The following is a 16928-nucleotide window of genomic DNA, read 5'->3' as shown; positions in this document are numbered from 1 at the left end:
TTGTCCTCGGTAATTGTCCACACTTGGTCGTCGAATCTCAAGCTCTTCGTTACTCTTGCACTACCATTAATTTTATCAACGAAAAATAATTAATATTCATCAATATTTGCTGCATCAATCTCTCATATTAAACTGCTCATTATCATCAAATCAATAAGTAAGTAAATCAAATTAATTTTATACTAATTATAAATCAATTTATTATCCGCGAAAAAGTTTTATTCGCGAAAAAAAAAAAAAAAAAATTCCATCAAAAGCTAATCGTGTAAAAAAAATCTAAATCAATTCAAATTATTATATAATTATCATTTTTTTTCAATTAATTGCCTCAGTAAAATCGATTGAATTTATTCATTTTTTTTTTCAAATTATTATTGAAATATCCAGGTGATGAAAAAAAAATTATTGAAAAAAAAAAAATTTTCATTGTTATCCGCCATTTTGTTTAAACGAACATTCGAGAATCCTTTGTTTAATAAAATCAAGGACATTTTTTTTTTTTTTTTTTCTTTTCTTTTCTTCATTTTGGAGTACTCAATTTTCTTGTGATAATTTTAATTGTTTGAGTTTTTATTTAATGATATTTTATAATTTTATTATGTGATATTGAAAATTTGAATATTAATCTCAATTAATTATTTAGAGTGAAAACAAAAAATGGAATCAGGAAGAGGACGAAGCAGAGGACGTGCTCGTGGTATTCGTCCCCAACAAAATCTCGTAACACCTGGTCCACCAGAGCAACAACAGCAATCATCACTTGGTCCAATTCATGGTTCAACTTCGTCACTTCCAGGATTATGGGCAGCTCCATATGCTCGACGACCAGGACCACCAGCTGAATCAATTGGACAAACACTGTCTTCACATCTTGTAAGTTGTATATTAAATTATAATTTTTAAAATGACACAAAAAAAATATATATTTATATATTGTGCTTGATAAAATTATTTATTAATTTAAAATTAATATTTTTATAGACAACTGCACCACCTGTTGGTGTTCCACCTGTAGTCACAACAAATTTACCACAAGAATTGCCACAAAGACAAGGTGGTAGAGGTGTACCAAGACCAGCAACAAATGGTAAAATAATTAAACAAATAATTAAATGTTTACAGTATATATATTCAGATAAATTTTATATTATTTTTTGCTGTTTTATTTTTAGTTGAAGTTAGAGAACCATATTTTGCAGCACTTGCAACAAGTGCACCACGAGAATCGTCTTCAACAGTACCTGATAGAGTTGCTCCAAGACCATCATCTGATGTTGCACCTGCAAAACCAGTACGTAGTGCAAGACGTGACAACAGAGCTCCTGAAATAAATACTCGTCCAGCTCAATGGAGTGAATCAAAAAAAGGCACAAGTGGCAAACAAGTAACACTCAGAGCAAATTATTTTAAACTAGCAGCAGCACCAACCTGGTGTCTTTATCAGTACCATGTTGATTTTCAACCAGAAGAAGATCGTATATTTGTACGAAAAGGATTATTAAATCTTCATAAAACAGTATTGGGTGGCTACATGTTTGATGGTAAATCACTCTTCTTAGCATCACGTTTACCAAGTGACATCACTGAATTATCAAGCTTACGTCAATCTGATGGAGTACATATTCGTGTTATTATCAAAATGACTGGTACTTTGGAACGAGGTGATGGACATTATCTTCAATTTTATAATATTTTAATGAGAAAATGCTTGGCACACTTGCAATTACAACTTGTTGGAAGAAATTATTTTGATCCAATTGCTAAAGTTGCAATACATGAACATAATTTTGAATTATGGCCTGGTTATATAACTTCAATTCGTCAACATGAACGTGATCTTATGATGTGCTGTGAAATAACACACAAAGTCATGAGACAAGAAAAGTTATTTAACATAATGACTCGAATTAGAAATGATCATGGTGCTAATTTTCAAGCTGCTTGTAAAGCTGAAGTTATTGGAATCACAGTATTAACTGATTACAACAATAACACATACAGAGTTGAAGATATTGACTTTCAAACAACTCCATTGTCAACATTTCATTTGAAAAAAGAAGATCGTGATGTATCATATGCTGATTATTACAGAAATAAATACAACATAAAAATTGAACACGTTACACAACCAATGCTGATAACAAGATCATCTGATAAAAATCGTCAAGATTCTACTGATACAATTGTATATTTAGTTCCTGAACTTTGTCGAGCAACAGGTATTACTGATGCAATGAGAAATGACTACAAGCTTATGGATGCAATGGCACAACATACACGTATATCAGCTGAGACACGAGTTAAAAAATTAAATGTCTTTAATCAACGTCTTCATGGTGAACCAAAAGTTGTTACTGAATTTCGTGAATGGCAACTTGAGCTTGAAAGACAATTAGTCAGTATTCCAGCTCGTGTTTTGGGTGAAACTAAAGTATTTTTTGCTAATCAAATTGCTATTGGAGCTGGTCAAAATGCTGATTGGACAAATGCATTTAGAAATAATGGATTAATTGAGCCTGTATCATTAACTGATTGGGTTGTTATTGTACCTGATAAATTAATGGATCAATGTAGAGATTTTGTTCGTATAATGCAACGTTCATTGAAAAATTTACCAATACGTGATCCAAATTATGTTAAAATACGTAATGATTCTGCTCAATCATTTACAGGTGAACTTGAAAATATATTGAGCCATAAAAATCCTCAATTAATATTGTGTGTAATATTTAAACAACGTGGTGATATTTATTCAGCAATTAAGAAGAAGTGTTGTATTGACAGACCAGTACCATGTCAAATAGTAACATCAAAATGTTTTAATCCAAAAAGAATGATGTCAATTGCAACAAAAGTTGCAATACAAATGAATTGTAAAATTGGTGGTTTTCCATGGAGTTGTTCAATACCATTAAATGGATTGATGGTTATTGGTTATGATGTTTGTCATGATACAAATCAACGTGGTAAAGATTTTGGTGCAATGGTTGCATCATTGGATAAACGTTTGGGTCGTTATTATTCAGCTGTATCATCTCATCAATCATCTGAACAATTAACAAGTGAATTAATATTAAATATCAACAAAGCAGTACAAAAATATCGAGAAATAAATAGTGCATTACCAGAAAAAATAATCATCTACAGAGATGGAGTTGGTGATGGACAAGTTGCACATATATTTCAACATGAAGTTGTTAATATTAAAGATAGTCTTGCTCAAGTTTATGGACGTTCACCTGATGATGTACCAATGGCATATGTCATTGTAACAAAACGTTTGAATACACGTTTATTTGCTGATAATCGTGGACGTATCAGTAATCCAGAACCTGGTACAATTGTTGATGATGTCATTACCAATCCAACAAAATATGATTTTTATGTTGTTGCACAATCAATCAGACAAGGATCAGTTGCTCCAACTTCATTCAGTGTTGTTCATGATAATGTTGGACTTGATCCAGATAAAATGCAAATGTTGACATACAGACTTATGCATATGTATTTCAATTGGTCTGGCACTGTTAAAGTTCCTGCACCAGTACAATTTGCACAAAAACTTGCATTTTTAGTTTCACAATCTATTCATATTACACCAAATGCACAACTTGAAACATTACTTTATTACTTGTAAGTCAATCGTTATTTTTAATTTCAAAAAAAAAAAAAAAACAAGATGACTAATTAATTTTATTTTTAAAAAAACCGCGTTTAAATGAAATCAAATCATTTTATAATTATCGATTAATCAAAATATTGTTCTTTTTTAAAAAATCGTTTTCGTATATTAATGTTGTTGTTATTTTTTCGTTTTCGTTTTGTCATTAGTTTTGTGTTTTCTTTTTTAATCGAGTTTCAAAGAGAAAAAAAAAAAAAAAGATACTGCTTTCAATTTAAAAATAATCGAGTTTTTATAAATTGATATTAAAAAAAAAAATCATAATATAATTTTGAGTTAATCAATACTATGCAGTTAAAAAAAAGAAAGAAAAAAAACTATTGAATTAATTTGGTAATTTCTTAAGTAATCGTGTTTTCGTATTTTAATATTTTATTCGTTAATAAATTCATAAATTAATGACTCATCGTTATAAAGTCGTAATAATAAAACGAAATCGTTATTCGTTAATTTAAAACTAAAAAATTAAATGTATGTCATAAAATGACTTGAAGAAAAAAAAAAAAAACTATTGAAGAGGCAATAATCATGTAAAGTGTTTATTGCGTTAAACTAAATAAATAAATCAGTGTTATATTAAAACTTGTTGCATTTATTGTTATTTTATTTAAGTAAACTGTTTATTTTATTTTGACAAATTTAAAAATATTATTAGTCAATGAAATCATTTGACTTTGTACGTAAATCATTCACTGTTTGAATGATCCATTTACGTGCCTTGGCAATATTAATATAAATGTCTTTTTGTTTATCAAATGGATCATCACATTTAACAGCAAATGAACCAACATGAACCCAACGAGTTGGATCATTTGGATGTGGACAAACAATTGGACTTCCTCTGTTGGCCTGAAATATTAATCATCAATAAATTCATTGATTTAGAAATGGATTTTATAAATATATATATTTTAAAAGTTTATTTATTGTTTACCTCACACTAGTAAGCTCTCGCCTTCGATTTACCACAAATAAAACTGATGGTAAGTTTATTATTTTTTTTCATACATTTATCATTATCAACAATTTCCAGTTCTGCTGTTTTCATCACAAGGTCAAATTTTACAATATCAATATCGTATTGCTTTGTTTTTGTTGAAATAACTTGGAAATTATTTGAGTCATCAAGTTCATCTGACTCTTCTGGCTCATAAACTTCAACTAAATCATCCAAGTATTCTGGAATATCTGATTCTTTTGAATCATTTAATTCATTTAAATTATTTACTTTGTTCAAATCATCTGAATCATTTTATTCTTCTGACTCCCTTGAATTATCCTCTTTATTATTTATCTGAAATATTTAAAACATTTTTATGTTAAATATTTATTAATGTTATATTTAAATTTTCAATCGACGTATTTTTATTTATTTTTTTTATTTATAATTATTAATTAATCAAAAAGGAAATAAATTAAGTATCTAATTAAGTTTTTTATTTTCTATATTATTTTAAAAGTATTTTCAAAAAAATATTTGTAAAATAAAAAATACGTAGAATATTAATTTTTTTGATTTTCATTTATAAATTTGAAGAATATTATAATTGAAAAAATTATTACTTGTTAAATGGTTTGATTATAATAATGTAAAAAAAAAGGAAACATTTTACCATTTATATTTTTATCTATGATGCTAATTTTACATTTTTTACCAACATAAATTTCTTTCAATGATTTAGGTAGACATAAAATATCCACATTTTCAGCATCAGTATCAAATGGTTTATCCAAAACAATGTGAAATAAAAATAAATAATTTAACTTGAAAAAAATAATTTTATCTTTATGTTTTTTCGTTGGGTCGTAATAATGCATTATGTGGCACTGTGATTTGTCAAGTTGTAATAATTTATTATTCACATTAAAATCATCATAAAAAAAAAAAAAAACTTGGAATGCTATCAATATACAAATTACAGTGTCAATTTTTTTTATTTTTAATTTTTACATTTATAAATAATAATAATAAAATTATTATTAAATAATAATATATCGCTTTTACCAAATAAAATATTATTTTAATTAAAATTCATTGTTCAAAAAAAAAAAAAAACAAAATAACTGTTCTAATCAATTGCTTGAAAAGAAAGAAATTTTTTAAACAAATTTTATAATTAATATATTAATAATATTTGAATGATTTTAATATTATTATTTATTAATTTAAATTATTTTTACATTGTTTTTCGTTTACGAGAAAATATTCCACAATTTTAAATTCAAAAATATACACACCTAGGGATCATCTAGGGACATTTCAACTTAAAATGTCAAAATAATTCTCTAGTAATACTAAAAAATTACAACCAATAGCATCACTGTTTTACTAATAAACAAAACATTTGTATTTTTTTTTTTAATAACGAATATTAATTTTTGTGTGTCTTGTTTTTTATATCCCGCCAATAAATGTACTGACCTTGTTATTGTAATTGTGATATTTTGTTGTTTGTGAATTTTCTATCATAAATGATTCAAGTCCAGTGAATTGTCCATTAAAATTTGGATTAAATAGATAATATTAAATTGTGTGTGGGCATCATATCAAAACGGTAGGAGAGTGTAGGGCCAGGTGATCTAGATCATCATCATCTAGGGCTAACCGTTAAAGTTTACATGATTATTTTACAAAAAAAAAAAAAACAACAACAACAAATTAACCTCAGCAATCTATCAAACACACAGTAGCGAATGTCTTTTGTTTTTTTTTGATATAAACAATTAACTTTAATAAACAAATAAACATGTCACAGTACACAGGAAAACATGGATATTGTAATGCCATATTTTCAAGTTCACCTATTAATTTCAACAAAGAAAATAAACTACCTAAAGTATTGCCGTAAGTCTTGACACATGATCATGTTTTTTTTTTTTTTTTTCATAACATTCATTTACCAACAAATAAACTAAATTAATAATAATTAAATTTGTTTATTAGATATTTATATTTTTTATTGATTAAATAATTTATTTATTTTTTTGTTACAGGGGATGTACAAGCTATCCAGATTTAACAAATGAACAAGCCATGAATCAAATAAAAAATTTAACAAAAAGTAAATCAACACTTGAATCAATAACACCTAAAAAAAATGGTTCAACAAGAAAACTAAATAATGAAAATAACAATAGACCATTAACAAATTCAGACAGATCAACATCAATGACAACATTACAAAAAGTTGAATTAAAATTATCACGTAAATCAATGTCTGATGAAAAGCTAAAAACACCATCATCAAAACAAAAAATATCATCATCACGTTTATCAAATGATAAAACACCAGTTACACATTTTTGTAGTACTACTAAAAATAAAAATTCAATTAAAAAAACAACAACAGGAATAACAACAACAACAACAACATCAACAAATATTGGTGGATCATTTAGAACACCAAAAAGATTTTTTAGTGATCATATAACAGCACAATCAACACCAGAATGTTTTGGTAATGTACAAATTGAAACACCAAGAGGTAAATCAGATCATGGAGTTGATGAACAAACAATTTGTGAAGGTGAAAGTAGTAATCTAACTGTTGGTATTCGTGTGAGACCAATGAGTTTAAAGTAAGTCGTTGAAAAATCATTAAATACTTGATGCTAATTTATAATTTATGTATTGACTTTTTATATTTGTTTTTTGTTTTTTTTTACAGAGAATTGAGTGAACCAAAAGTAATTCCAATTGTTAAAGTTGAAGGACAAAATGTTATTGTTGATTGTGAATCAGCCCAACATACATTTAGTTATGATCATTGTTTTATATCACGTGCTGATTGTTATTCACCTCGTCATTCAAGTCAAGATAAAGTATTTAAAACACTTGTTTTACCACTTGTTAATAATGCATTTGAAGGATACAATGTTTGTTTGTTTGCTTATGGACAAACTGGATCTGGTAAAAGTTACAGTATGATGGGTTCTGATACAAATCAAACATCATTAACAAATTTATCATCAGATGCTGGTATAATACCAAGATTTTGTCATGAAATATTTACACGTTTATCTAAAAATCATGATATTACAACGACAATTGACATAAGTTATTTTGAAATATATAATGAAAAAATACATGATTTACTTGGTAATACAAGCAATAATACAACAACGAATAACAATAATAAACGTGCACCATTAAAAGTACGTGAACATCCAGTTTATGGTCCATATGTTGTTGATTTAAGTCAACACAGTATTAAAAATTATGATGATTTACAAAGTTGGTTAAAAGTTGGTAATTCACAAAGAGCAACAGCAGCAACTGGTATGAATGAAAAAAGTTCAAGATCACACAGTATATTTAGTATCATATTAACACAATCTAAAAAACAAGAACATACTGGTAAAACAAATGTTGAAATAAGCAAAAGAAGTAAAATTAATCTTGTTGATCTTGCTGGAAGTGAAAGACTAAGCCAAACTTGTGCCAGTGGTGATCGTCTACGTGTTAGTATTTCAAGAAAAAAACAGAATATATACTCAAACAAATAAACAATTTAGCTAATTCAAATAATTATATTTTTTTTTATATTTTAGGAAGGTGTATCAATAAATAAATCATTATTAATATTGGGAAAAGTTATTGGATCACTTGCTGAAAATACAAGCAACACAAAACGTGGATTTGTTCCATATCGAGAATCAGTATTGACATGGCTATTAAAGGTAAGATTAAAAAAATAATTTATCATTTTATTTTATTTATAATTTATTATTCATATATAAAAAACAAAAAAAATAATCATTAGTGTTATCAAACTCAATTAGCAACACAATGATTTTATACAAATTTATTTTTATTTTCTTTTTTTTTTTTTTTCTTTAAATAATAATACTTTTTAAAAAATTTTTTCTCCTTTCACAATGATAAACTATACATTAAAATTACATGATAATAATAATAGTTTAATTAATGCATTGTGTCGGTAAAATAGTTGAACATTGGTGGACGTATTTGTACTTTTTTAATTCCACATTTGCACATGTTACTGCAACTGCAACGACAATTGCATTTTTCATTACACTTGCAACCTGATTTATTTTCTTGATTTGGTTTATTTTTATCATCTGAAATTAATGATTAATTGTTATAAAAAAATATTAACTTTAAAAATGTCATTAAGAAGGGGTTGATGAATTTTACCTTGATCTTTTGTTAATTTGCGATTTTTCAAAATGTTCCAGCCCATGTTGGAATAGTCTAGAATTCAGTTCTGCAATTTTATTTTTTTATTTTTAAATTTTAACTGTATTACCGATTGTGCTGTTATCACAATGTATGCTTGATAAGATTTCTTATACCACTGGGTGCTCTGTCATCAATTCTTTGCTATATACAAATTGCACACGACACTTAATTTTTTTTGCACACGATACCAATCATTTATTGAATCATCATATTTTTCAATTTTTTTATTGCAAATTTGACACTTTTTTACTGTTAATTATTTAATTTTTATGCTTACTATTTTTTTATTTAAATGCCACGTGTTGATTCTATGAGAAATGGTTTGGTTTTATATTTTTTTAATTATAAAATGATGATGTGGGTGGTTTTGGGTGGGTTGGTGCCGTGTGCACAAGCCAACAAAAATGGCTCTGATGATGTCTGCCATCTAGTGATTATTATTAATATTTTCAATTTAAAATTTCCCTCAATTTTTTTTATCAACAATTATTAATTAACTTTTATTATTGTTTTATTTATTTTTCTTGTTTATCTGGAAATAAAATACGTTAATTTCCCTCAATTATATTTTTTTTATTAATTATTAATACATTTTTTATTGTAAAAAACAAATTATTTATTCTTGCTTATTATTTATCAGGAAATAAAAATTTATTGAAGTATTTTTTTTCGTCTGGATGATAAAATTATTGTTTAATTAATACGTAAAAAAAAATTTGTTTATTTATTTTTTGTTTATTTGAATAATTACAATGTTTTGAAAAATTATTTTCATTCAATAGTTTATTAAAAAAAAAAAAATCTATGAATAATTCATTTTTAAAATATAAATAATCTTGAATTAATTTATTTTTTTTTAAATGTAAATATATTTATTTTTATAACTAGTTTATCAAAAGTTCAAAGTATTTATAATTTTCAGTTGATTAAAAAAAAATATATTTTTATTTCCAGTCATTAAATCCTTCCAGTTATTTAATTATTCAGTCGTTATAATAATTTTTTTGAATAAAAAAAAAGTGAAAATAACTTGTACTATCAGTTACTCAATTTTATACATTATATAAATTTATAATTTCTCTTTTTATCAATATAAAATGAAATAAAATCAAATAAAAATTAATAATTGAATAATACAAGATAAATAAGCAATAATGAATTTTTAAAATTCTAAAAATAAATTTTACAAATTATTTAAACCACAAAAAAAAAAAATACCATATGATTAATCCAAGAGTATATTATTTTTTTTTTTCGAATGAAAGCAGTTGGGTGTGTCTCGACATTTAGCCTTGATAGAAATATTAACAACTTAAAAAATATTTTTATCTCTTCATAAAAATATCAGCAGAATATTCCAAATGAAATTGAAAAATAATATTTCTTTTCTTATCATTGATGCAAATGACATATTTTAAATTTACATAATATTACATTAAACTTTATAAAATTATATTATCTAATCTTAAAACTTTTTTTTTCACATAATTTATAAATATATTTTCATTTATTAATATCAATTATTATTTATACTTGAATAAATTGATATTTTAAAAATAGTTTAATCATTAAATTTATAATAAAATCCTTTAAACTTGTATTTAATTAATTAATATTAATTTTATCAGTCTTAGTATTTTTCTCTTTGATTATATTATCTTTGTTATCATTTTTATGAATTTCTTTATTTTGTTGTTTATCTTTTTGTTGTTCATGAACTTCATCATCATCGTCATCATTTTCTTCCTCTTTTTCCTCATGAATTTCACTGCATGATGTTGTACGAGATTTACCACGTAAATAAGCACCAAGTGTTCTTCTTTTACTCTCTTTACACAAATAACAATGCTCCTTTTTTTCACCTTTTAATTTTTGCATTTGATGATGATATTGCTCCTGCTGATAACGAGTTGTTGTACATGAATTTTTTCCTAAAACAAAAAAATTATCATCAACAGACTTTAATATATATCAAGGTTTATTTATTTTTATTTATTTATTTATTTATTTTTGAGCTAGAAATGTAGCGATGTCAACCGGTTACTTTATAAACCGGTTTATTCATTTTTTTTTACAATTATTTGTTAGTTTCTAATTCCAAATTTGTTGCAAATGATTTATTTATACCTAATACGGAATTTATTTATCATCTCAAATAATATATCTAAATAGATAAATTAAATATTGTATCATTTGTTCTTTTTTTTTATCAAATTAATTATTTTCTTATCGAAATAATAATTTTTTCTACAAGTATAATCACTCATACAACTGCCAATATATATATCTTTTTGTTTTGTATACTAATTGTCAATTAAAAATTAAAAATGTCATTGTTGATAAAATGATATATATAAAACATTTCTATTTTTAGTTGTAATTTTTTTTTCAAATTTATTGAATAAATAAATATGTTTACTGCAAAAAAATAATAATGATAATATGATAAATAGAGTGAAATAGAATATTGCAAGTGCGTTTTAACTAAAGGTATCAGTGTGTCCAACCAACATCATCATCAACAACACATAAAAATAACAAAATAAAAATAAAAACCAAAGACGCGTATTTGTTTGTGAAACTACAACCTTGATCATAATCACAGAATCATCACAACAATTAACATTATCTAATAAACAAAAATAAACATAATTTTATTTTTTTATTTATGAATAACATTAACCTACTTAATATACTCATGTTATCTAATTTCATACCAATTTTTTATTAAATTTTTTTTCGTCGTTGTATTTTAACTTTCCCTCCGATTACATATCTCGCATACGTTATCATTTTTTTTTTTATTGATATTATGTATTCAAGTGTATGAAAAAGAATAAAAAAAATCATGATGATAATTTTTTCAAAGCCTCTAGCAATATACGAGGCTAATTTCCATTTCAAAATGAGTTCAAAATACTTTTTTCTAAAAATAAACTAATAGACCCACTCGAAGAAACATAATAAAATTACAAAAAAAAATAAATTACGTGTTTAATAAATAATCAAGGCAATTGACAAATAATATAAATTTTTTTTTTATAAAAAAAAAAAAAGTAACAAACCATCATTGAAATAATCACGGTTCCAGGGTTGTTCATAATCTCGATAAACTGGAGCTCTCAATGAGCCATAAGACAATACTTCCGGCATGTAAACAAGATCCATTATCACTTCCTACTTTTATTCCTTTTTTAATTTATAACAAAATTTTTATTATTATTGTCCTTCAGTCTTTCAATGTATTTTTTTTTTTTCGTTACAAAATATTTGTCAGTCTTTATTTAAATAATTATTCATTTCTCAATATATGATCAATAAAATATACTTAAAATAATTATTTAATGACAAATTTTTCTTCTTATTCTTTTGAAATAACGTGAATACATGAAAATAAATTTTAAAATTTTTTATTATTTAATTTTAAATGATTTTAATTATTTAATTTTCGTTGATGTTTAAGCAACGATGTTTAACTTTCGACTAAACTTGTGGCAAGACAATATTCTGTTGCAATGTTTACCCAAGTAGCATGCTACCTTCTCCCACCATATCGACCTTCGTCATCTTGGATATACATTTTCCCACTACAAAATATATATATATTTTTTTATTCTCATCATCATCGTCATTACTGGGACCTCTCTCATGTTACAACCTACGTGTTTTTTTTTTGCATGCAAAAAATATAAAAAAAAATCATCAAAAGAACATAAAAGATCCAGGCCTCACATGTTGACTTGTTTGGTGCACGTGACTTTATCAACGTACACCAAATTCTATTTTAATATTTCGATTTATATATTTCATTATTTCCAATACAAATTTTTCTATCATTTTTTTCTTTTTCCCTTTTTTAATTTGCACTTGTTAGCAACTAATTTATTTATCATGATTCATTGTCACTTCCTGTCTTCTTTTTATAATGTCAATTGGAAAATTGACTGATTAATTCAATCTCAATTTAGGCATCTTTAATCGAAATAAAAAAAAAAAATTACTAAGATGATAATAAAATTATAATAAAAATTTATATCAGTTTTAAATAAATTTTTGTATTATTTTATTTATTTGATGACGTTAATCATTCTTGTTTTTGTTGTTTTTTATTTATTTATTTTTTATTAACATTGATAAGAATGTAGAAAAAGTGAAATTCCATTGATTTTTTTTTTCTGCGTTTAAATTATTTTCTTTCAATTATTATTTATTCAAAGAATTTCTTATCAATTTTTTTTTTTTATTTATAATTATCAGACTTTTTGTAAGTGTAATCTAACAATTATAAATTTATTGCGTTGTTTATTTATTTAATCTTGTTAATATAATAAATATTATAATTTTTATATAAATTAATTTGTCTTAATAATTTAATTTATTAATTTTAATTTTATTTTAAAAATAAATAAAAAGAAAAAGATTAAAATATTGTTTATTTAATTGTACATTTTTCGTTATAAAAGTTTATTTAATTAACTTAAAAAATTAATCATTTTCTTTTGTTTTTTTTCCTCATTTTCAGGAAAGTCTTGGTGGTAATTCAAAAACAGCAATGTTAGCAACTGTGTCACCAAGTAGCCTTCATTTGGAGGAAACATTGGCTACCCTTCGTTATGCATGTCAAGCTAGATCAATTGTTAATCGTGTAAGAATTAATGAAGATCCACATGACAAACTGATAAGGTATATTTTAATCTTTATTAATTGTTAAATTAACCTACAACATTGTACTAATTTTATTTTTTGTTAAATGATTAAATATTTATTTTTAGAGAACTCAAGGCTGAAGTACAAAGACTTCGTGGTGTACGTGAAGGATATGAAAGACAACTTGGTCCAAGACGTATACTTGATGATGTTGATTTACCAAATGACAATTCATGTGAAGTCAAAAATAAACAAATGGAAATTGAAAAATTACGTGATCAATTAAAACGCACTGAAGAACAACTCGCTATTTCACAAAAGTACGTAATTATTTTTTAATATTTATTTTTATTATTATTAAAAAGAAATAAATCATTTGTTAAATTTTATTATTAACAAAAATATTTTTAAAACAATTTTATCTTAATGTGGGGAGGGAAAAAAATTATAAAATAATATTTACATTTAATAAAAAAAAAAAAGAAGAAAGAAGAAAATAAAAAATTGTATTAAAATTGAAGAAAAAAAAAAGAGAAGAGAAGAAAAGAAAAGAGAAAAAAAAAACGTTTGAGCATATAAACTTTCAGGTCACGATCAGAACGTTTGAAGGATGCTGAGGATAATAAAAATACTGAATTACAATTATTACGTCGTTGTGGTATTGCAATTGCAATTGATATTAATAAAAATACTGATCCATGTCTGGTTAATTTAGCACCAGATCCAATGTTATCTGGTACATTATTGTATTTATTACCACAAGGAATAATTCGTATTCGTCGTCAAAATAATAAAAACAAAGATAAGCTGATAAACACTAAGGACATTCTACTGGATGGACCACTTGTATCATCATTGCACTGGTTAGTCCATTAAAAAAACAAAAAAAAAAGAAGAAGAAAGACAATTAACCATCACCAAAAATAAAAATCTAATCCATCAATCATCAAAAAAAAAAAAATTGCACACACACAAATTAATTTGGCTTTGGTTTTTGATTTTTCATTTGCATATTTTATTGACTAATCATTATTTATTTTTTTTATCACTTGCATCAACATTCCAGTATTGAAAATATATTTTTATTTATATTTTTAATTTTCTTGCATCTCAATTTGAATTTAACTATACAGCATTCCAATGTCATGCTTGAAATTCATCGTGTTTTATTTATTTTTTTAATAAAACCACATTGCACGCTAATTACTATTTTTTTTTTCTTTTTTTTTTTTAATTTGCATTAATTATTTATTTGATTATTAGTCAAACAAAATATTGTTTGATTTATTGTATTATTTTAATTATTATAATTGATATGAAGAATTTTGCTAATTTAAATTTTTTATCATTCACAGTACAATTGAAAATGACAATGGCTGTTTGACATTGACACCGGAAGGAAAAAGTGAGACATACGTCAATGGACAGGTATGTTATTTAATTAATATATATTAAATTATGAATTATTTTGTTAAATTTATATTTATTTTTTCATCAGATTGTGGCGGAAAAAGTTTATTTGAAAAATGGTGATCGTCTTGTTATTGGTGGCAATCATTATTTCAAAGTTTGTAATCCAAATGACCCAAATATACCAACGTCATTACAACCAGTTGATTTCGATTTTGCACATCAAGAGATACTTGCAATACAAGAAGAAAAGTAAGTTTAAAAAATTATTATTATTGTGATTCATGTTGACATGGATATTATTAATGTATTTTTTTTTTATCATCATATCTTTATTGTCATGTTTTTTATTGTTTTGTCATTTTAATTTTTTATTGCCCTTAATAATTATTTGTATTGTTTATCTCTTTAAATGATTTTATCAATTAATTTATTATTCTTTTGTGAAAAAAAAAAAAAAATAACGTATTGATGGGAAAATTAATCATTTTTAAAAATATTTTTTCCTTATAGATTACGAGCTGAAATTGAAGAATCAAAACAAAAGGCAATAAAAGAATTGGAAAATGCTAAAACAGAAGTTGAAAAACAATTGGGTTTACAAAAAAAAAATTATGAATTCGAAATTAAAAAATTAGATAAAACATTAAAACAACAAAAAGAAACACTTGATGCTGTTAATAAACGTAAACATGAGCTTGAAGTTGAAAAAGAAATATTATCATATGAAATTGAAAAAAATAATAAAACTAAAATTAATGATAATATTAATGATTATACTGATGATTCATCAGTAACAAAATATAAATCAAATTTTTTATTAGAACTTGAAAGAATATTAAATGAAACAACAGCTGATGTTGAGAGTGTTTTAACAGTTGCATCAAGTGAAAAGGCAATAACAGCTGGTGGTATTACACTTCATGAAATGCAATTATTAGTTAGAGAAGCTACTGAACGTTGTCGAGACATTGGACTAAATTATGAATTTTTACAACAAAGACAAGTAGTTGATAAGGAACTTGTGCCAATAATTAGAATACGTGATAAAGATAAAATGCAAGAAATTTTTTGGAAACCAATGTATTTTCTTGACTGGATTCACCGTCTTCGTGATTTTGATGATGAAGATACAATAAAAGATCTGCTAAATTACGAAGATGATTGGGAGCCATTTGAAAGTGATAGTACATTACCAGAATATACACTTGATGCAAGTAGAATATCAATAAATTTAACACCAGTTAAAAAACAATTAAACGAAAGTATTCATCAATTATCAATGAACAGTTCATTTCTTGATACGAGCATTGATAAAACAACAGATTCAATTTTAACAAAAAGACATGAAGATATGAATGCATGTTTATTACAAATGGAATTAGCAACAAAAACATTAGGTAAATTATGTCATCAGTATGAAAAGCCTGAGACAAGTTGTCAAGTTACAAAATCACTTGATAAAGTTGAAATTTTAATAAATACATTACGCAATGTATTAAATACAAAACATTCAACTAAAAATAATAATAATAATAATAATAATGATCATGATGATAATAAAATAAGTGAATTAAATAGTAAAATTATTGAAAATTCGATTGATGATGATAAAAAAATTAATTATAGAGAAAAATTACAAGAACCATTGATAACAAATAAAAAATTATCATCACGTGATTGTCCATTTTTTCAAGAATCATCATCAGCTAAATCTGTTAGATTTAATCTTCAATAATATTATTATTATTATTTTATATAATTTTTAAAAAAATATTTAGTATTATTTTAAAATACTTTTTTTTTTTATTTTATTGACCAATAAATAATGTTATCAAATATTTAACCAAAAGATTATGATAAACTTGGTAACCTTGGTTTTTTTGTTTTTTTTTCTCTTTTTAATGTATTTATTTGATTGACTTTTGTAAAATTTACTCATATTTGTTTTGAGTCACGAGACAAGTCATGAAAATAATTTTTTTT

At 24.5% G+C, this 16928-nt stretch overlaps 3 protein-coding genes across 5 annotated transcripts; 2 read left to right on the top strand and 1 right to left on the bottom strand.

Moving 5' to 3' along the window:
* The first annotated feature begins 15 nt into the window (after positions 1-15).
* On the top strand, positions 16-3707 carry LOC122861034 (piwi-like protein Siwi). Its single transcript, XM_044165186.1, has 4 exons — positions 16-157; positions 644-873; positions 982-1087; positions 1173-3707. The coding sequence occupies exons 2-4, from the start codon at positions 658-660 to the stop codon at positions 3635-3637; spliced, it is 2787 nt and encodes a 928-aa protein (XP_044021121.1). The 5' UTR covers positions 16-157; positions 644-657; the 3' UTR covers positions 3638-3707.
* A 2343-nt stretch (positions 3708-6050) lies between these two features.
* Positions 6051-16680, top strand: LOC122861030 (kinesin-like protein KIF14). 3 transcript variants are annotated; one of them, XM_044165180.1, is made up of 10 exons: positions 6051-6237; positions 6677-7261; positions 7351-8143; positions 8234-8362; positions 13408-13568; positions 13658-13852; positions 14120-14395; positions 14888-14960; positions 15031-15194; positions 15456-16680. In XM_044165180.1, the coding sequence occupies exons 2-10, from the start codon at positions 6717-6719 to the stop codon at positions 16678-16680; spliced, it is 3561 nt and encodes a 1186-aa protein (XP_044021115.1). In that variant the 5' UTR covers positions 6051-6237; positions 6677-6716. The 3 variants fall into 3 exon arrangements, with proteins under 3 accessions (XP_044021115.1, XP_044021117.1, XP_044021114.1); XM_044165182.1 differs by having other exon boundaries at positions 6051-6257; XM_044165179.1 differs by having other exon boundaries at positions 6051-6527.
* LOC122861033 lies at positions 9842-12373 on the bottom strand. Its single transcript, XM_044165185.1, has 2 exons — positions 11951-12373; positions 9842-10816 (listed from the first exon to the last, which is right to left on the bottom strand). Exons 1-2 carry the CDS (start codon positions 12051-12053, stop codon positions 10491-10493), a joined length of 429 nt encoding a protein of 142 aa, XP_044021120.1. The 5' UTR covers positions 12054-12373; the 3' UTR covers positions 9842-10490.
* Positions 16681-16928: the final 248 nt, after the last annotated feature.

Source organism: Aphidius gifuensis, linkage group LG1 (genome assembly GCF_014905175.1).
Source record: "Aphidius gifuensis isolate YNYX2018 linkage group LG1, ASM1490517v1, whole genome shotgun sequence".
NCBI lineage: Eukaryota > Metazoa > Arthropoda > Insecta > Hymenoptera > Braconidae > Aphidius > Aphidius gifuensis.
The sequence above is the reverse complement of the archived record's forward strand: the minus strand, read 5'-3'. Positions and strand labels throughout refer to the sequence as shown.